Source organism: Cavia porcellus, unplaced genomic scaffold, assembly GCF_034190915.1.
Source record: "Cavia porcellus strain 051 isolate PalLab524CR breed Dunkin Hartley unplaced genomic scaffold, mCavPor4.1 scaffold_18, whole genome shotgun sequence".
Taxonomy (NCBI): Eukaryota; Metazoa; Chordata; class Mammalia; order Rodentia; family Caviidae; genus Cavia; species Cavia porcellus.
This window is the reverse complement of record NW_026947501.1, coordinates 41,225,652-41,247,522: the sequence shown is the minus strand read 5'-3', so window position 1 is coordinate 41,247,522 and position 21,871 is coordinate 41,225,652. Positions and strand designations below refer to the sequence as shown.

The 21,871-nt window shown below is 36.1% G+C and overlaps 2 long non-coding RNA genes and 1 gene segment (V, D, J or C); all 3 read left to right on the top strand.

The window, feature by feature from the left end:
- The first annotated feature begins 5,508 nt into the window (after positions 1 to 5,508).
- Positions 5,509 to 6,122, top strand: LOC101788758 (immunoglobulin kappa variable 4-1-like). The segment is given in 2 exon segments: positions 5,509 to 5,557; positions 5,782 to 6,122. Coding segments are annotated over 2 exon segments (390 nt in total).
- On the top strand, positions 6,120 to 13,364 carry LOC134471330 (uncharacterized). Its single transcript, XR_010040721.1, has 2 exons — positions 6,120 to 9,548; positions 13,203 to 13,364. It is a non-coding gene; the product is annotated as an uncharacterized LOC134471330 (long non-coding RNA).
- A 4,739-nt stretch (positions 13,365 to 18,103) lies between these two features.
- Positions 18,104 to 20,870, top strand: LOC134471503 (uncharacterized). Its single transcript, XR_010040953.1, has 2 exons — positions 18,104 to 18,339; positions 19,122 to 20,870. It is a non-coding gene; the product is annotated as an uncharacterized LOC134471503 (long non-coding RNA).
- Positions 20,871 to 21,871: the final 1,001 nt, after the last annotated feature.

Below are 21,871 nucleotides of genomic sequence, written 5' to 3'. Positions count from 1 at the left end.
GGTGACATGGCCTGCAAGCTGTACCTGTTTGGTGATGGTGTAGGTATGTTAGTGTGTTCAAATGAATGGAAAGTTTGATAAACTAAGTTAATAACCTTGCACAAAAATATTCTATGGGATTCTGTTTTCCACATGAAGCATGAAAAAAATTAGAGAGATGGAGTGGTAGTTTCATTGGGATTTTAATACACTGAGATAATAAAGGAAGATAATGAGAGATCACAGTGTGACAGGGAAAATATTTAGAGATATTCTGAAGGTGTACATCCCATCTTCTTTGGAACCTCTATTGTAGAAATCTGGCCTGCAGAATCCAGTAAGTATCCACTTTACAAAATTAACCTTTCTACTCTTCTTATGTAGGGAAAGCTGTGATTCTACAAAGGAAACAGCGTTAGGACGATTCCGTATCAACCAGTCCTCACAGAAAGCTTTCTTTCACTTAGTATGTTAATTTTATAATTGAAACTGAAGTGATAGTCTAAAACTGTTGGCTTGGCAGTAGGATGGCATTTATTAGTTCAATTCTCACCTGGGTGGTCAGTCCCTCTCAGTCTCAGGGGGTGGTTTGACCTCATTTTCTCACTCATGTATTGGGGTCAGGTGCCAGATTGCAAGCCAGCTTCAGCGGACTGGAATCATTGCCTCTTGATCTTACTCCATATCCCTAAATGTGTGTCTCTTGCTTAGGCTGCTCCCCTGAACTCCAGAATCACACATATTTTAGAGTCACTGCCGATGATATGCCTGACAACATGCCACCATTCTGATATATTCAACTCTGGTCCTGATTTTTACTGCCATGAACTTGCTATTGTCTTCCTTCCCGTCTAAGAAGACACCTTTGCAAATTTTCTATTGGCTCAGATCTGCATATAGCAGGTGGCCTCAATTTTGCTTTTCTGTCTTACCTCACGTCCAATAAGACAGAAAAGCTAATTTGTCCTTCCTTTACAGTGTAACCATAGTCTTCTCATCTTTCACTACAGCAGCTAATTGGTTAAGATCGTTGAAATGAGAACCATGTTGTGATTGCTCAGAAGTATCAGTGAGTGCAAAAGTGAAGTTGTATTTACTTTGATAATTGTTTAAAAAGTCAACAATCATATAACAGAGAACAAGTATCCTTATAATCATAATATTCATTCTCTCTCTGTATTACTCTTTGGCTATAATGGTAGTCTTAGAGCACGCTCTTCAAGAAAAGGGATAAATTTGACTACTGAAATTTACTAGCTGTCATGAGAACTGGCTAGAGTCGGGGAGCACACTGTTTAGTTCTAAAACTGTTAATATGTAACCCCTTGTTGCACATAGAATACTTAGAAATAAAGGTCCTTTTAAACCATAAATCCTAATAAGATTGTGAGTAATGGTGGATAGTAAGAGGCTCACCTTGGTCATAAATACCTGGAGTAGCTGACAGCAACTATATACACTTCAGTATATGAAGCATCCTGAGAAAACTTATGTCTCCTCATCATGGCAGTTAATTTAGTGGATTGTAGAGTAATCCTATCATCAAATAATGCTGCCTTCATATAGGATGTTGTGTTGGCATTGCTTTGGAAGCAACAGAAGTTAACTTTAAGTGTTAGAAGCAAAAAAGAAACTGGTTTAAAATGTATGGAGAAAGAAGAACAGTTCTATTGGAGATACCTCTGTGAATCAGCTTTCCAGAACAGTGACAAAACATTTGAGACAATCAAACTAGAAGTACAAAGTTTGTTTTTGTTTTTTTTTTTCCTTACAATTGTGGTGGTTTTAGTGCATAACTTTTGGATTCCTGGTTTTGTCTTTGGAGAGACAGTATATCAAGGAAGGGAGTGAGTGAACGAACAAGACTTGCTCATCTCATAGTTAAAGTATGAAAAAAAGGAAGCTCAAGGTCTCCTAGTCACTTTTGGGGACTCTCCCATTCAAAACTTCAAACCTCCTATGTAAACATCTGGTAAGTTTTTTTTTGTTTGTTTGTTTTTTACCACATGTATGAAGACAGGTCTTTGGGAGAGAATTCCAAATAGTATAACTTTTACAAAGACATCAGAAGGGCTTGGAAAATCCAAGGTCTGTGCTGGGTATCACTAAGCATTTTAGTGGTGGCTCCAGAGTTTGCCTAAGACTTTGGTCTTGCTGCCATCAGTAGGCATTTTCTTTATTGCTTTTCTCAAATTAGGATGAGAAAAACCCCTATCACTACCACATGATATAATAGGAAACAATGTGAAGCCAGGTAGCTTCACTGAACAGCTTCTCAGAGTGACCATTTTATTTCAGTGAACTGTGCAAAAATATTATGTTAAAGTGTTGCATCAATGTGTCGTGAAGAAATATGCTAAAATTCACATACACACAGAATATGTGCTAGAAGTCATTGCTATGAAAAATAGATAAGGTTTATAGGATAAGGTTTAAACTTCATAGACAACATTGGAAGAGAGAAAAGTTACTTTTTTGTGCAACTTATGTGAACAAATGAGAGGACCCATATTAGTGTCTGATTAAATATTTGTACATTTATTTAGGATTTTTTAAAACCTGTTGTATCTAGACTTTAAATGGGCTAACTGTTGAGGGAAGGTTGAAAGACACAAAATTACAGTTGATATATTTGATGTAACCTTAGGTCTGCTGATGAAGGTATTTGTGTGCTTGATTCTATTTTCCCAACTCAAGGATGTGGTGGATGTGGTAGATGAGGTACATGTTGACATTCAGTGTACACGGCACTAAGATGGGAAAGTTAGATGAGAGGTCTTCCTTGAAACTTTAGATTGGTAGTGTGATCACCAAAAACCGTATGACCACATGGATACAAACATTGAGTGTTCGATTTCCCAGTGATGTAATTCTTTGCTCTGTTTTCCTGCATAATGCCTGCAAGATGATGGTGTGAGCCTACAAACAGTTTTGACCCTAAAGGTCACCTTTGCAAATGTTTTCTTTCAAGTACATATTTATGCAATTTTATGTTTAAGTGGTAAGAAAATAAAACAGTCATTTCTTATTACTCTCATTTCAACTTCTTTCATGCATTTATATTTTATAGGAAGTGTTGTAGTAAATGGTTGGCTCAAAACTCATGGCCCAGATATAGAACGTCTTTGCAGTCTGTTCTCCAGAAATGTACTCATCACCAGAGCCAGGCATGTGCTGTGCTGTATACAGTTACTCGAGGACCCAAAGTGATATACATTCCACCAGGTTTTGTGTGCCCCACCTGGGAGGTCATGGTCCCTACAAGTGCTGCAGAGAACTAAGGAACCAGAAATTGCAATGTATTGTGTTTTAGTTTTAGCTCAGCAATAGTATTATTTCAAAAAACTCCTTCTAACAAATTGAAAATCTAAAGAAACAAAGTAAAATCTTTCTCTTTATTCCCAGCAAAAGGACTTATGTATTAGTATTTTTATGACTTTCTGGAACTTCAAGGTCTTGAAGCTTTCTTCCCGAATTACATGGTTTTATTGTCATGTATTTCATATCAAAGTATATTTTCACTTTGTGATATTGTTGTAGTTTTATATGGCTCTTAGACATCCATGCGTAGGCTCATATTTTACTTTGCATTACTTATTAATTTATTCCTTTCGTACTTCTGTGTAAAAATATTGAATTCAAAAGCACCAATTTAAAGCACAATTTGATCCTCAAATATGAATTTTGTGAGTGAAGAATGTGGAAATGGTTCAAGCTGATTCAGAATGGCTGGAGCTGGCTCAAGATTTTCCTTGGTTTGTGGTCACACTGTGTTACAGTCATTCAGTGACTTCACTGGTGCCTTTCGAGATGAGCCACTGACTGGCTGGTTTTTATTTTTATTTTTATTATTTTTCTGAGTCTGTACTTAAGATGTAATTATGTTTATATGATTTTTCTAGCTGTTTGTAACTTCACTCTCTGTTTAAATTGAATAAGGAATAGTAAATGAAAGAAATTTGTTCTGCTTAACAAAATAACAAAGTCAAATTATAGATCTAAACAAAGGTGTAGAGAAAACAATAAGTCTTTCTTACGGCAGGTTAACTCATCTTTCATATTCTTGACTATGGATCTGAGGATATTCCTTAAACCATATGCTATTTTTCTCATTTGTGTTAGAGCATCTAGGTAGTTCTAAATGAAACTTGAATTGGATGATATGTTTAATATTTTATATATCTGAAAAACTATTGCAGAAAATGATCTATCCAAACAATAAGAGTTCAAGCTAAATGGATTAAGTGGAAATTTTAAAATGAATTTTGGTTGTCAATATTAGTTCTGGATTAAAGGACAAGTTTTGAGATCAGTTTCACAATTTGTGTTGGACATAGTGTTCCCTGAGGTGCCAGTTATAGGCACTTACCCAATCTTAACTTTCTTAGTTTCTTGTATTTCACATGCAATATCTATTTGATAAATTGTTTGTGAGATATGTTTTCACAATTTCTGAATCTAAAATGTCAGAATTTTTGTTCTCTGAAATTTATATTATTTTCATGCACACTTAAATTAAACTTTGGTTTTTGGATATCAGAAACTTCTGAATCTGTGCCTACTGGCCCTTGATAATTAAGTGGTAAGATTTCCTGAGAATTTAGGATGGTCTTGCCCTTCACGAGGAAGGTTTTTACTTGAGTACCTCAACGATAAAGCTATGTTTAACTTTTGTGAGTGTGGACAAATCCTATAGTAGGTATTTGGGGTGAAAATATCTTTGGGAGCTTTGATCTTCTGTCATTAATTTTTTAAGAGATCTTGTTTTGTTCTCTCTCCATTTATCAGCTTACTTAGAGCCTAATTTTTATTTCCTAGTTGTGGGAAGGACAGGTTGCAGTTTCCCTTTGGTTCACAGTTCTGATCCTCAGGTTAAATCAACCTACAGAAATCAAAGAATGAATTCTCTGTCTGTCCTGAAGCTCTCCACTCACTCATGGGGGTGGAAAGTGAATCTCAAATGTTTCCTGTGCTCTTCATTAGCTTTAGAATGAAGGTGGTTTTGGATTTCAGATTTATTTATTTAAAGATATTAAATAGCTGGCCCCAGAAAGTGGAATCTTTTTGTGTTTCCCTTTCTTTTCTTCACCCCTTAACTCATTCTCCATTCATTCCTTTTTCTTCCTCCTGTCTTTTTTGCCCTGTTTTTCCCACCATGCTTTAGTATTCCACCAGAGATGTTAATACAAGTTGCTAGTCTGTGGTTTCTGTAAAATTAAAAGTTTTAAATGCATATTTTTGACTTGAAACAAAGGTGTATTGTGATTCTATCTAGTGGATGTGCAATATCAGATCTTTTAAATTGACTTTTTTTTTTCCTGGTCATGCAAACACATGTTCTGAGATGGTATTTTTGGCTCTTGGTTTAATCAGTTGCTTTCAAAGCACAGTACACTTGCAGTTTGCTTCCTTATTTGTTGGGTCTTTTACATAGTCACTCCCAGCCCTGTCCAGGTGCACAGATTCTATAAAATACACCTTTGTATTGACATCTATCACACGTTCTGTCACACCAGACAGGACAGCAAGATGGTGCCCCAGACTGGAATTCTCCTAGCCCTGCTGCTCTTGGTCTCTGGTGAGAAACTGCAACCATCATCTCCTGAGGGTGATGTATTTGTAGAGTTGAAAAACAAGTTAAAGAAGTGGGAAAGAATGACTATTTCTAATAAGAGCACAAATATGTGATAACTCAGAACAGCTTTTAAAAGAATATTTAAATGCTTAATTGCAAGATTTATATGAGGAAAGTTTTGTATGTTTGAATGTGTGTGTAGAATGACTATTCATTTCTGATTGCAGGTGTCTCTGGTGACAATGTGGTGATCCAGTCTCCAGGCTCCCTCTTGCTGTCTGTTGGAGAGAGTGCCACCATCCACTGCAAATCCAGCCAGAGTCTTTTCTCCAGTGCTTACAAGGTGAACTATTTATCCTGGTACCAGCAGAAACCAGGACAATCTCCCAAACTGCTCATCTACTATGCATCCACTCGGGCATCTGGGGTCCAAGATCGGTTCAGTGGCAGTGGGTCTGGCACGGATTTCACTCTCACCATCAGCAAAGTGCAGGCTGAAGATGCTGGGAGTTATTACTGTCAGCAGAATTATGATACTCTTCCCACAGTGATTCAGCTTCGAACATAAACTTCCTCTTATGGTCTCCCCAGCTGCTTGCTCCCCCCATGACCCGAGGCTTCAACACTTCCTTATGATGCCTGAGGGACAGTGGCCTGATCTAACCATGAGTTATTGTGCAGAGCTTAGCAGAAAATAAGGCTTCTAAGTGGCACTTTACACTTTTGTTATGGGAATTCCATAGAAATATGGGAAAATGTAGTAAAGATCTCTGTGTTAATTTTCTATTTCTCATGTAGTAATATAAGCTCAGTGGCTTTAGAATAAAAAAATCATTTTAACTCTTTGGGTAAGATACATAGAAAGGAAATACTTGGGTCAATGGAGCATCTAGTTCCATATTTTCAGGAATATGCACACAGATTTTCATAGTGGTTATACAAACATACACTGCTTCAAATAGCAGAGAAGGGGTCTTATTCCCTACAACTTCACCAGCATTTGTTATTGGTTGATTTCTTGATAATTATATTTTTTTCTGAAGTGTGATGGAATCTCAGTGCTGTTTTGATTTGCATTTCCTGAATGACCAGTGATGTTGAACATTTTCTCATGTACTCATTTGTTATTTGTATTTATTTTCCTAGAAATATACTTATTTTAGAGGCTCATTTCTGAAATGGGTCACAGCAATATGTGCACACCCACATAAGTGGCACATTTTGTGACATCCAAATTTTGGGAACAGTCCATATGCTCTTACAAGATGAATGCATAAAGAAAATGCAGTTTGTTTTTCCTTCACAATTTAGAACTAGTCTGCCATAAAGAGGGATAAACTTGAGATATATTTGGGTAAACGTTTGCAACCTAAGAACATTGTAATAAGTGAAATATATTGGACATACACATTTAAATGTTGCAGTATTTCTCTGGGATGAGAAGCCACAAACAAATTAATGACCAAACCAGAGAATAGATTTTGGAAAGTAGGAAGAAAATATTCAAGTGTGAAAGGTGAAGAAAGGAGAAGGCATGGAGTTGGAAAAGAAGGATATAGGCATTAAAAAGTTTTTTTTTTTTTTTTTAAAGAATGGAAGGAAAGAAATAGAAATAAAGTTCAGTAAATGGAGAGGGGGAAAAAGATTGAAAGGAAGGGAATGGGTAAGCAAGATGAAGTATGATATATTATGTAGTGGTACAAATTCCCTATGATGAATGTGACTACTATGTATGTCAAAAGTTACCAATAAAATTCATTAACAACAAAAAAAAGAAGTTCCCATTTGGAGCCTGTAGGACAGAATATTTTCCTTGTCTTTCTTGCTGCTTGACGTCTTTGGCTTTCCATGGCAAAAAGTCCTTTTCCTCTAGATTTTGAGGCATCACAATTTTATCTCTCTGACACTACTTCCAGCACCACGTCTTGCTCTGAATGTTCCTCATCTGACTTCACATTAACAGTCAGTATATCGTGTGTTTAGTTGTTCTTTCTCTCCCGTCTCCTCATCTCATACGAATCAACCAATTTCAGTGTTTAGGGTGGAGAAAGTTACAATCTCTATGGGAAAAATGTAAAAATGCAACTGCTGTTATATAGTTGTTTTACATAGGAACTCAGCTTCTACACTTGGACATAGTAGGAAACAAGAGTCTCATACTTTGCATATAATGGTGGTTTGAGACTTCAGAAGCTTCTGCTGTTCCATACTGGAGGAAATATGCACTGTGAGCATCTGAAGCAGCAGAGCATTTACATAAGGAGCAGGCAGCAGTGTGATTCAGGTGAGTGTGAGATGAGTGGAGATTGACAACACAGGGGCTCTAAGAGCCTTCCTGAGTGCTGCCTTTGACTTATAGCTTGAGAATATGGTTTGAACACATAGTTATGCCTTTGCCAAGTATTATAAAAGCAGGCATCCTGAAAGGTGATTTGTATGGCTTGCAAAATTTGCCTTGTAATCTTTACTGAAACAGAAAAGAAATTTAAAGTTGAACATAAAATATAGTTCTCAGCTTCTTGGAAGCCAATGATGAGCCAATCATGTATTTTATAATATATGAATTGCAATCATAAAGGACAACATTCAACTTGTAACTATGACTAAAGATTTTCTTAGAATACAATTTGAGGATAATTTTTTGAAGCACTAAACAGAAGCTGTTAAGTTCTGAGTTGTGTGATGCCTTAAAAAGTAAGTTTCTAGAGATCCAAAACAGAATTGACAGGCTTCATTTTTATTTTTAGAGTACTAGACATTCAATCTTGGGCCTTTTCCATGCTAGGTGAGTGCTCTACCCCAGAGCTACATCTCCATCACCCATCTGCCAATATCTTATATGGTGACTGTGTATGGACAGTCAAAGGGAGAGGCTTGTGTGTGGCCTGGGCTCAGGTGAACTATCCACACTGCCTGCAGAGGGAGACAGCATTGGAGTTAGCCGTGGTGATGCCATCAGGGTCCTGGACTCACATTAGGCTTATGTGCCCTTGAACACCTGGATGCTGTTTCTGAACTGAGTGGAGTCCTGTCAGTGCCCGCCACATGCTGATGTTTTCACTTGCAACCTGAAACCTAACCATCCTGTAGCTGTACAAGGCCTGTGCTGGCCAAAATATTTTCTCCCAGCAGGAATAACCATGTTCTGTGTGATAAGAGCTTATATCAAATACAATATTAAAATCATAAGCAGCATCCAGTGAATTTTGCGTGAGTTTAAAGTTTGCATTCTTCACTTGAAATGAAATATTAATAGCTTGCATAAAATCACTGCACAGAGTATATAGAATACAAAACATAAACTATTTGGTTCTGTTGCTCAGATCCACTAACATGGGAAGCAAATTTATAAATAAGATTTTAATGCACACTTTCTTTCACTCAGTGTACAGAACAATATTTATAAAATAAAAATATTAAATTATTCTGTTGCCTTAATTTTTCAGAGCTCTCCTCTTTTACCTGGAACCTCAATCATGATTCTAGGGCTCCGTCTGTGACTTGTGCCCTTTACCGCTGTGTTTGAGATCTTGAGAAAAGTGTGAGAAATACCAAAGTCTGGTCCACATCCAGGGAGTGAGAAGAACAGGCCTGGATGGACATAGCAATCGGATTTTCTTTTCTTGCTTTCTGCAGGATGGAAATCAGGTTCTGTACAGCTTGGATAAGCACTCTGGCACTGAGTTACACCCTCAGTCAGAATTACAGTGTTCATGAGTTTCCAGGTGGTTACAAAGCGCCTGCCCTGCTTCTCCCTTGCTATGTGTCTTTCTTACCTTTCTTCCCCTCCTCCTCTCCTCTTACTCCCTATGCCTTCTTTCTGATCTCTGAATGTTCTGAGTTCTTCCTCCTTTTATGACCTTGTACCTCTTTGCTGTCCAAACAGGTACCATCACCTCATCCACATCAACCTCCAATTAAATCTCCATGATGACTCTAGCCCTAGCCATAGCCTGAGATGTTCTTTCAGCTTAGAAAACCTGGGATTTGGATGGTGAGCAATTCAGTGATGAGTTGTAGCTGGAAGCCCTGCATCTTCACCTGTGCGCTATAGTTTTCATTGGACCCGTGTTCTCTTGAGAGTGTTGGCTTGAGTGTCAAGCATTTAGCAAATGTAAAATGTTCTTGGAGTTCCTGCTCCAGAACCCAGACTAAAAATGAAGTGAGTGAGACATTTACCTTGAGGACAAGTTTTAATATTTGCCTTTCCATCTAACAATACATATTTGCAAAATTTCTTATGGTTCAGATTTAAATATATTGCAGATTTAAATATATAGCAATATATATTGCTAAAATCATTTTACCACATATATGAAGAAGGGCCTTTCAGGAGGATTCCAGGAACTATAACTTTTAAAATGATGAAAGAAGGCCTTGGTAAATCTCGTGGATTTGCAGTAGGCTAATTTGCTTTTAGTCATTATGCTGAACTAGACTGGGGATTTTACTTTGGTTTCTCACCTCACGATCAATGTGACAGAAAAAGTTATTTGTTATTTCTATGCAATCTAACCGTTGTCTGCCCATCTTTCTTTATAGTGGCCAATGTGTTAAGGTCATCGGTATGGAAGGTACTTTTTGATTGCATAGAAGTATCAGAGAATGTTAAAGATGGTCATTTACATTTACTCTGAAAATTGTTCTAAAAGTCAAAAATTGTGTGATAGATATCAGCTATCCATACAATCAAACTTTTTATTCTCTGTCTGCATTTGTTTTTGGAGATAATGATAATCTTGAAGGAAGATCTTCAACAAATGTGAGAAAGTGACTATTGAACTTTACTAGCTGTTATGAGGGTAGTCTTGAGGTGGGGAGGTTTCTGTTTAACCTTAAAACTATTAGTTTGCAACTTCTTTTTGCAAGTAAAACACTTAGAATCAAAGGCCCTTTTGGAGCATAAATCCTAATGAGTTTTGCAAGTAATGGTGGAGAGTAGGAGACTTACCTTGGCCATAAAGACGTTGGGTGGTTCACATCACTTCCTATGTGTATCGTCCTCAGAAAACTTCTGACCTCGCTTTGTAACAGTTATTTTGCTGGATTCTAGAGTAATTACTTCACTAAGTGATGCTGCTTTCATTTTGGATGCTGTATTAACAATTGATTTTGGAAGTAATGAAAGCTAAGCTTATCAATTAGTATTAAAAGTGAAGTTTGTTAAAAAAAAACATGGAGAAAGAAGAATAGTTCTCCTGGAGATCTCACTGTCAACCATCTTTACAGAATGATAACAATCAACTTAGAGAGAGTTGAGTCCTCATTTTTCTTACAACTGGAAAATACCAGTCCATGACTCCTGGATTCCTGGTTTTGTTTTTGGAGAGGCAGCAAACCACTAAAGGGAACAAGTAAACAGATAAAGTTGCTCAATCTCATGGCTAAGACATGAAAAAAGAGGGAGGCAAATTTTTCATAATCTCTTTGGAAGACTTCCCCTTCACAGCTTAAAAACATTCCTCAAACACTTGCTAAAATCATTTTACCGCATATATGAAAAAGGGCCTTTCAGGAGGATTCCAGGAACTATAAATTTTACAAAGATCAAAGAATGCCTTGTTAAATCTTGTGGCTTTGTAGTAGGCAAATTTGCTTTCAGTTATTATGCTAAACTAGACTGGGGACATGCCTGGGATCTAAGGTCTATGCTGAGTACAAGTAAGTATTCTAGTGGTAGCTCCTGAGGTTGATTAAGACTTTGGTCTTGTTGCAATTAGAAGGAATTTTCTTCACTGATTTTCTCAAATTACAGTGAGAAAAATCCCTATCAACACCACATGATGTAATAGGAAGCAATCTGAAGCCAGGTAGCTTCATTGAACATGTTTTCAGAGTGTCCATTTTACTTGAATGAACCATGCAGAAATATTATGTTAAAGTTTTATCTCAATCTGTCATGAAGAAATATGTTCACTTTACACACACATGGAATATAAGGTACAAATCATTGCTATGAGAAATAGTTAAGATTTTATGAGAAAGGTTTAAATTACAGACATCATTGGGAGACAGGAACCTTACTACCTGGTGGAACTTATGCAAACAAATGAGAAGCTCCATGTCAGTATTGTTTTACATTTAGCATCAGTGTATGTTTTCATGTTGTAAAATATTGTTGTAGTTTTATAGAGTTCAAAGATATCCATATTTATATGGATATATTTTAATTTGCCTTACATCATTCATTCATTCTTATTCTGCAAAAAATATTGACTACAAACACAGCAGGTTAAAGTACAGTTTTATTCTCTCACACTATTTTAGTGACTGAGAAGTGTGGGTATGGTTCAAATGTGTTGAGAATGTTTGAATCAAAATTTATTTTTGAATTGTACCCTTGCTCTCTAGCAGGGTTACAGTCATCCAAAGGCTTCAGCACTGGCTTTCAAAATGAACTACTCATTGGTTGGGAGTTATTTTTGCTGACTATTGGAAAAAAACGTCAGCTTCTTACTATGTGAACCCCCTTTTTTGCTACTTGTGTATTCTCACTAGGTGGCCCTTGGCTTCCTCTGGAGCAAACTATACTAAACACAGCCATCAGAAATCCCAAATATCCATACCCCAATTATGAACCCACTTAAAAAGAAATTTGGAGAATAACATTTGTAATGGCTTCGAGAATAATTAAATGTTTAGGAGTTAACATAGCAAGGAAGTGAAAGGTCAGCATAGTTAAATCTAAGGAACTATGAAAAAGGAGATAGAAGAAAAAAGGGCAATATAAAAAAATCAAAAAAAGTTATTTCTTTTTTCCTGGACAATCAAAATCAATTTTTTCAAAAGTGCTATAGCTCCCAAAGCAGATATATAGATTTTTTGCAGTGTTAGTCAAAATACCAACAGAGTTCCTCACAAGACTAGGAAAAACAATACTAAAATTATATGGAATGAGAAGGGATCTAGAATACAAATTTCAGTCGTAGTCAACAAAAGCAAAGCAGGAAGCATCATGATATTAGACTCCAAGATATATTACAAAGGTACAATGATACAAATAGCATAGCACTGGCCACAAAAGCAGACACATGGAACAGTGGAACACAGTAGAGGACGCAGAAATCCTTAGCACATACATTCATCTGCTCTTTGACAAAGAGGTGAATAACATTTGCAGATGGAAAGACAGCCACTTTCATAAATGGCATTGGGAGAACTGGATATACACAAGAGAAGTACACCATGCATATTTATCACCATGCAGAAAACAAGATACAAAATGAATCAAAATACTGGTCATTAAAACAGAATGTCTTAAACTTCTGAAAAAAAATATAGGTAAAATGTGTGAAGACATAAGAATGAAGATTTTTTTAAACAAAACCTCAATTGTACCTTAAATAACATCAAGAATCAATAAGTCAACTTATATCAAATTAAAACACTTCTGTACATTTAAGAAAATAACAAAAAATAACAGGAATGATAAAAACATCTTTGCCACCTATTTAACAACAGAAGACGAATAGCAAACATATATAAAGATACTTGTAAAACAGACATTCCAAATACAATAGACAAGGAATAGTGGGCAGTTGTAACACAAATTCTCAGAAGAACAAATTTGCAATAAATATATAAAGAAATGTGCTTGGATCTGAAAAAATGCAAATTAAAACAACAGTGTGATTCCATTTTATTCCAGAAAAATGGCTGTCATGAAGGAATCAAATAATATCGACTATTTGGTGAGCCTGTGGGGAAAAAGAACTTAACTACTTTGTTAATGGAAATGTTAACTAGTACAACCACTATGGAGCTCTATATGGAAATTCTGCAAAAATAAAAAACTAGAAATTCTGCTTGATTCTGCTTTTCCTGTTCTCGTTATCTCTACCAAGAATTTTTAAAATATCATAATACAGTGATCCTTGCATATACATGTTTATAGTGGCACAAATCATAAGCGCTAAATATGGAAGCAGCTCATATGTTAAACAGATGAATAGATAGAAAAACATGATATTTATACACAGTGGAGTGCTACAGAACCATGAAAACCTGAGTCATTTGTAGGAAAATGAATATAGCTTGAGACCATTTGTTAGGTGAAATAAATTAGACACACAATCATAGGTATCACATTTATTCTCATATATATGAAATGTAAAATATAAATAAAATAAAGATAAAAAGAAAGATGTTGCAAAATAAAGAGATAAATCCTCTGTAAATTGGCATGGAAACTAGTCATAGAGGGAAGTTCAGAGAAAGGAGTACCGGAGACAGTAAAAAATAATTAAGATGTGTTATATGCTCGTGACAACTCCCCACAGTATACATAGCTAAGTACAGCGAGTGTAAATTAATAAACATAGCAAAAATATACAATACAAGCTTAGAAGTAAAACAAAATTCAACAAAGTGTTTCATGTTCTAGCCTATTAAGTCACACATGTATTTCTTAATCCTGATTGATGACCTTGTTGCATAGGAAAGTGTTAGTGCTACTTAGCTGAGGGGATACCAGGAAACAGCAAAGGATGGCGACCTTCCCAATGGACAGCTGGGACTCTGTCTAAGGTGCCATCTGCTTCCCTTATATAAAATGTCCCCAATAGCATTCTTCTCAGTATGTTGCTGCAGTTGGTAGGTGGTCTTTAGATTTTGCTGTCTTCATACATTTTGTGTCTATGTGTCATAAACTGCATAATATATTGTTACAATTTTTGATGACCTAGTCATCCAGCCAGCAAAAGATTCAAATAATAAAAAATTAGACATTTCTCCTTGGTTACCATTCTTGGTGTTTTCAAATCTTTATGATCTTTTCTTTTTCAAATCTTTGTCATCTTTCTTTTTTTCTGGTGAATTTATGATGATCTCTGGTTGTGTAAACATATTTATGATATGTTCTTTCATCTCTTGTATGTCTAAAATTATTGCTTATTACCTTAGGTGTCTCATTTTTTGAGAACAGAATTTCAGTTGGAAACTTATTTTACATTATTTTCTTGATGATTTTCTTCCTTCTCCTCAAGTGTCAGGCCCTCCCTCCCTCATTACTTTCCTCTCTCCCTCCCCTGTTCTCTTCCTTTCTCTCCTTATTTCTTCCTTCTTTCCTTTTTTTCTTTATTTCCCTATTTCCTTCTTTCATTCTGTCTTTCTTTATGTTTCTTTGCCTATTTCCTTTCTAGTCTTTTTCTAGTTTCTTTTTCTTTTTCCTTTCTTACTTTCTTTTCTTACTTTCCTTATCTGCTTGGTTTCTTTCCATCCATCTGTCTTTCTTTCTCACTAAGTGCTTTCTCTGTTTTTGTTTATGTGGCTTTATTTCACCAGAATTATTAATCTGAGGGTACTAGGATACCTTTTTTGGATATGTATCCATTTCAAATTACTTTTGAATTCAGAATAGACATTCTTCTTTAATATGTCCATTGTCCTTTATTACTGAGTTTCTAAGCTGACCATAAAGCTAATAAGTGGAGTGCAGTGTGTTTTCGAGTTTCACAACCACAATTCATGTGATAGCAATATTTTGTCTTTTAATACACATCAGATAGTTTAGTAGTCTACTGTCTATACAATTTTCTTTGCTTTTCTCATTTTACACGAACTCCTGCAAGCCCAGCCCACCTGCTCAGATTTGATAAATAAGAGCTTTGCAGTGAGAAAGGAACTGCCTTAGGCAGCAGAGCTCATCTAGTGTCCTAGATGAGGTCCTGCTAGCCCTGTTCCTTTGAGTGTCTGGTGAGCAATTAAATACTAAAACCTCTTTAACATAACATCTGTATAACTGAAATAATATTCCTAATATTTCAAAGAAAAAAAAAACTACTCCCAATAAGGGCCTAAATATGTGCCCATATTAACGACATTTTAAAATGTGTTTTAAAGACAGATTGTAAAGAGTGTATGATAATTTGTTTGCATTTGCTTGTGTGTGTGTGTGTGTGTGTGTGTGTGTTGTGCTTGCATATGATCCTTCTGTATTTCTGCGGCCTATGGAGACATCATGGTATTCTAGACACCAGACTGTCTAATTGAGGCTGGGAAAAAGACCATGACCATCAATTGTAGGTACAAAGAAAGTGTTTTTTGTAGCAAGGGCAGCAAGAACTACTTATCTTGGTATCACTAGAAACTAGAGCAGGCTCCCAGTATGCTCATCTTCTGGGCATCTAATTGGGCATCTCAGATCTCTGATAAGGTCAGTGGCAGGGGATGTGTGTCAGACTACACTCTTACAAAAAACAACCTGTAAGCAGAAGGTGTGGGTGACTATTACTGTCACCAATATTATAACTTCCCTCTCTTGGAGCATCAGCTTTATGCAAAAATATGCCCATGCCATGGGTCAGGGAGCCTTGCTGTACCAGCTGCTTCATCCTGAGTTTGGATTGGGGTTTGCAGGGAATGATTTTTCTTAGGGTGCACTATAGAATTTCTCTGACTGAGTGACATTGGAGGAGTTAAGGTCACGTTTTCAAGCCTCTTACGTGATATTAGTAATATAAGATATATTCTGTACTATAAAGACAACAAAAAAGCATAGAGTTCATGCTATCTGGATGCCAGTCTGAAGGGCTGTACCTTGTAGGGTCCAGGTGCATGTGACCCTCCTTCCCAAGATATCCCAGGATACACATGCTTGCATCCAGATCAGTGTCTGGGAAGATAAAACACACTCTACTCAGCTCCCTCCCTACTAATGAGAGAAAGAAACAAGACCTACTTCACAAGTACTGATCACCAGAGATTTCTGCCATTAACATGATGGAGTGGATTTAGTGAAGTGTTTATGACATCTAAAGTTACCAAGGGAACTATAAGAATGTTAGAAACAAGTGTTAGAATGTTTTCCACAAGTGTAGTGATTAGACTCCATATTTACACTCAAGTCAAAAGAACTGAGAAGTAGAAAAATATGCCTTTTTATCTAGAAAGATATGTAATTCACATAGTAAATAAAAACGTTCCGGTAAGTGCTATTTAAAATGTTGCATTATTGTACTTATTTCTGTCTTTACATGTCAGATTAATCAGAAATTTCTTAAGACAAGAACTCCTTTGATACTGCACAGAATGAACAAGAGATGATTTCTATTTCATGTTTTGCTGAATTAACAAAGAAAACTACTTCTCAAATGTTGTCCTTTTGCCATCTATACTGGGCCACCGACATCAACTTTTCCACAGAGTAAAAGGCCAACTTCATACATAAGAAGAGCCACAAAGAGCCCAGTCTTTGAATGTCTCAGGGTAATCTGGACCTCTGCCTAACTTTCTCCTAGGCCTCTTCCAAGTTGCTCACTGTAGGAAAGTGTGCTGGGTCAGAACTGCTAAGCAACTTTCATTCCAGACTTCATGCCTCTCATACTTTGAGAAGTTCATCCTGTACTATTTTCAGGCAATAAGTCTGTAGTATTTTTATTATAACTCAAGGAGTCTAACATACGAGTTGTGTATTATGGTCACTAGCATACTGTGCCTTGTGGGAAAATGAGAAACTTGTATTCTGATCTATTTTTATTAGAAATTAAAGATTATGAAACTTTTTATTTATGTATGTGTACTATAAACACTGCGAATGTTAGTAATAAGTGTTAGGTAAAGTCCTTTCCGGGGTCTAGTGAATTGACTGCATGAAACAGTTGTGTTGAAACGACTTGGCAGATTGAAAAGTCTGCTTTGTCTGGAGAAAGGCTGGTATGTTTATATGGCTGCTTTTCCTATATTTTGAAGACCCTATTCTCCATCTGCTTAACTTGAACAAGCACTAATAAGTGAAATAAAAGAAAATAAATATGAGCTCCTCAAAGCAGAAACAAGTCAAATTATGAATTGAAACAAAAATGTAGAGGATAGGTCCACTTGTTAGGGGTAAATGTCAACAGTTTCACACATTCTTTATTTTCTTTTCTTTGTAAAGTAGGAACATCCTCAACCTGTACTATAACACTATCTCATATCATGGAATCCTAGTACTCTTATGCAAGTTTTGAATTGGCTTATAACAATTTATTATAGCGTTTTATATATTTAAAAATTAAGAAAAATACAAAGTGAGACCAAATCGATTCAGTGGCAAAATTAAAACATATTTGATGGTCAAAGGTATTTCTGTCTTGTTGTTAAAAGTTAAAGATCAGTTAAATTAATTTATTTGGTTTGAGATTAGCTGAGCTTTTAGTTGTGTCATATTGGTTAACTTTTATGATTTTTTCTGGTCTTCTATGTTCTGAATGCTTCTGTAGTGATATAATTTAGTAGGAATTCCAATTTATTTATAAATATTTTTTCTGAAATTGTCATGATTTACAATTTGTCACCTAGAATGAAGTCTTTGTTCCATAATTTGTATTATTTTTCAATTATACTAAAATCATCTTTTTGCTTTGGAATGCCATGAATCTCAATTTGTAGTTTATTTACTGTACTTACTTATTTGTAGACTGCTTAGGGAATTAGAATATTAGTGTCCCCCTTTAGAAGGTTTAATCTGGATAACTAATTGTCAAAAATATCATTGAAAAGTAATCTAGTGGTTGTTGATTTCTCTGTCCTCTAGTGCAGGTGTTTTTGGAGTAAATACTTTGGCAGTGTTGCTTTTCAAACTTTATTTTCCAATAAAATTTTATTTTCTCTCTTTCTCCATTTTCCAATTTACATGGGTCCCTCTACTCAGTTAGCTGCGGAAAGCAGAGTCATTTCTGTGTCCTTGATTCTCATTTACATGTAGTTCTTCCTGCCACCAGCTTAAATCTCCTGATTCTGTGGCTCATTCATAGAGAAACTCTGGAGCTCAGCCATGTCCTGTGTTCTTCAGCATCAGGATAAATGTAAGTTTGGACAGCAGACATTATGTTGGTCATAAAAAGTACTTATTCATCTAGAAGTAAAAGATTTCTTTTGGTCTTTCCTTTGTTGCACCCTCTTTTTACTTCTTTCTTTGATTTGTTTTTATATTATTGCTTTTTCTAACATATTACATTGTGTTGATATAAAGTAGCCAGCCTATTATTTCTGTATATGCATAATCCACTTGAATCTGTTTTTGTTTATTTGAGACTAAAGTCTTTTCTTAGACCACCAACTGGTTTGAAATTTTAGAACTTCTAAAATGATCTCAGAGTTTCTGAATTAACTATGGAGTTTTGCAGTCACCCAAGTTCACTTTCTCTGTAGGTATTTTAGGTTCTTGATATAATCAGTTCCTTTCATAATATAGTTGCCAATACAATTTACTTCCATAATTACTGATCAATTTTCATATACTCCTCCTGGGCCAGTCAGGCATGATAAACAAGGCCTTGGCAAGGAAATCTGAGCTCTATCAGGGAGTCAGGGAGAGCAAGATGAGGTCAAAGATCCAGGTCTTCATGTGCCTGCTGCTTTGCGTCTCTGGTGAGAAATTGGAGTCAAAACCACTTAGAGTAGTATCTTTTAAAATTATAATTTTAAAATGAATGTTAAGCAATTTGACCCAACTATATATTAATTTACAATAGCATTAATGTCAGCATTTTAAAGAGTTTATTTCATTTTTATAGGACAAAGTTAGTGTGTGTGTGTGTGTGTGTGTGTGTGTGTGTGTACAATCACTGTGTATTCCTGATTGCAGGTGTCTGTGATGACACTGTGATGACCCAGTCTCCAGGCTCCCAGGCAGTATCAGCTGGAGAGAGCACCACCATCCATTGCAAGTCCAACCAGAATCTTCTACACAGTGGTTTCAATGTGAAACTATTTACATGATACCAGCAGAAACCAGGACAATCTCCCAAGCTGCTCATCTATGGGACATCCAACTGGGCATCTGAGATCCCTGACTGGCTCAGGGGCAGTGGGTCTGTGATGGATTTCACTCTCACCATCAGCAGCATGCAAGTTGAAGATGTGGTAGGTTACTACTGTAAGCAGGCTCTTAATGCTCCTCTCACAGTGATTCAGCCTCAAACATAAACTCCCTCTCAGGATCTTCCCAGCTGCTTGCTCTCCACATGGCTGAGGGCTTGAACACATCCTCCAGCTGCCTGAAAGAATGTGTCTTCACTGATGCATGAGGAAGACTGCAGGTTTTAGTGGAAACTACAGGGGCTCCTGATTTCATAGATGCTTTGCTATAGGAAAATGTAGAGAAGATATTTGTATTAGTCTTGCATCTTTCATAATAATTTACAAAATCATAGCCTTGAAATGAGAAATTCATTAGTTTATACTTGTGTAGGACAAAATCAAGCACTAGACTCAAGAACTAAAATGAACATGGTGTCAGGCGACTTTTCATTTGTGCACTGTAAAATGGAATCCATTTTTTAGCTTTCTTGTATCTTGAGTTCTTTTCACTCCCTGGCTTGTGGTCTTTTCCTCCATCTCTATCATGAGCACCATTTCATTTTGTCTGGTGTTTGTCAAATAGTGATATTGTTCTCTGACTATGCCTATCTACTCTTCAAACTTGTACATTAAGAAAACGTGCTTCCACTAATGATAAATATAGTTTTGTATTTAATAGCATATACCTGTTAATCCTCACATGTCATATTAATTAACACATTCTATGTTTAGTGATGGAGATCTTTGTGCCTCCTTGGAATCAGGGTGCTAACTAATCTCATAAATGTGTTCACTTTAAATGGGAATTGAGCGTCTACACGTTTGCCTAACTTCATGGAGGAGACATGGGACTTGGAGTTTTCAGCAATGCTGAAATTTGATAACTGTTATGTAGGACTAAATTCCTTTTATATAATGAACATTAGCCTTTGAGGGCCAGGACAGAATGTTTGACCTATATTTATATAATGTTGATAGACTTAATGCTGGCTGCTAAGGATTTTTAAAGCTATGTTATAATGTACCATGTTTTGAAATAATAAGAATTAAGATGTCTTTGCATCTGAAAACTGGCTTAAACAAATGTGTCTGGTTACCAAGTTGACCAGGGGTGGATTGTTATGGTTGAGACATTGTGCTAAATTGAGAAATCTAGATGATTAAGGTATTCAGCATCCCTCTGTCCTGGGTGTTAAGGGCATGCTTTACTTCTCTAGCACATCATCTATTTTGTCAAGGTGAGGAGGTCAGAAGTTTAACTAAGTGATTCAGCAGGGAGCTAGAGTTTGGCTTTGTAAATATCCCCAGCTTGTGCAACAAGAGACAGGGTATGACTGCAACATCTTGAGAAGGGGCATAGCTTGCTTACAATGTAAGGAAGGAAAACAAGCATCCTCTCCTCTTTTACACTTTTTGCTTTTGGTAAATGCCCTAGCCATCATAAATGTTTTCCCCTCTGCCCTGCCTTGGAGCCAGCTGAATACGGACTGAATCCTCAACATATTGCAAGCTAAATAAACCTTTCTTTCCTTCAGTTTGGCCATCAGATATTTTGTCTTAGCAATAAGAATAAAGTAACCAACACAGCATCACAGAAAAATAAACTGAAAATTTATCATAGACCTAAACACAAAATGCAGTTTTATATTTTCTAGAAGATAGAAGAAATATAGAAACATCTTGGAACCAACACAGTTGCCCATCAACCGAAGAGTGGGTAAAAGTGTGTGTGTGTGTGTGTGTGTGTGTGTGTGTGTGTGTGTGTGTGTGTGTTTAAATATAATGCAGCACCATTCAGCCATAAGAAGTGTAAACTGGAGACTTTTATAGGTCAAGGGATGCAACTTGATTCCACACTTACAAGTTAAATAAATCAGATTTATATAAGCATCAGATTGCCTCCCTAGTGTGAGAAGATGGAAGAGTAAATATTGTACATGGATACTAATTTTGGAAATAAAGTTACATTAGCTTTCTAAAGTTTTTTCATCTGTTTCAAAATTGTTTAATCATTTTGAGTTTTTTTATTTTCATAGAAAATTGTTATCTGCAAGTGTTTCACATTAAAATGTTTCTGAAATTTATAATTTCATATTGCTCTTTAACAAGATTTATCACCATTTTACATTTGAATACTTTTGTAAACAATGCATTTTGGTTTTGTTTATTACCATTAAGTATAAATATAACTGCTTTTCAATAAACATTTTGTAAAAAACTAGCAAAAGAAAAAATAATCTTGCATGGTGATAACTTGGAAGATTTTTCTTTGATGCCTGCAACTCCAGCAAGATCAAATGAGAGCAGGTCTCCAATTTAAGAACAAGCAAAGCTTCCCTGAACTAATTTGCGCATTGCATCATTAGGCAACATTTGAGCTTGTGCAAAGCAACTTTTAAGGCAGCTTTCACGGCACTGTAAGGTATAGCTCAATTCTCACAGATGGAGTCAAAGGCTCCCTTGCTGTAGTTGCTGCTGCTCTTGGTTCCAAGTGAGGGCATAGGCAAACATTGAATACACTTACACTGGAGAAAG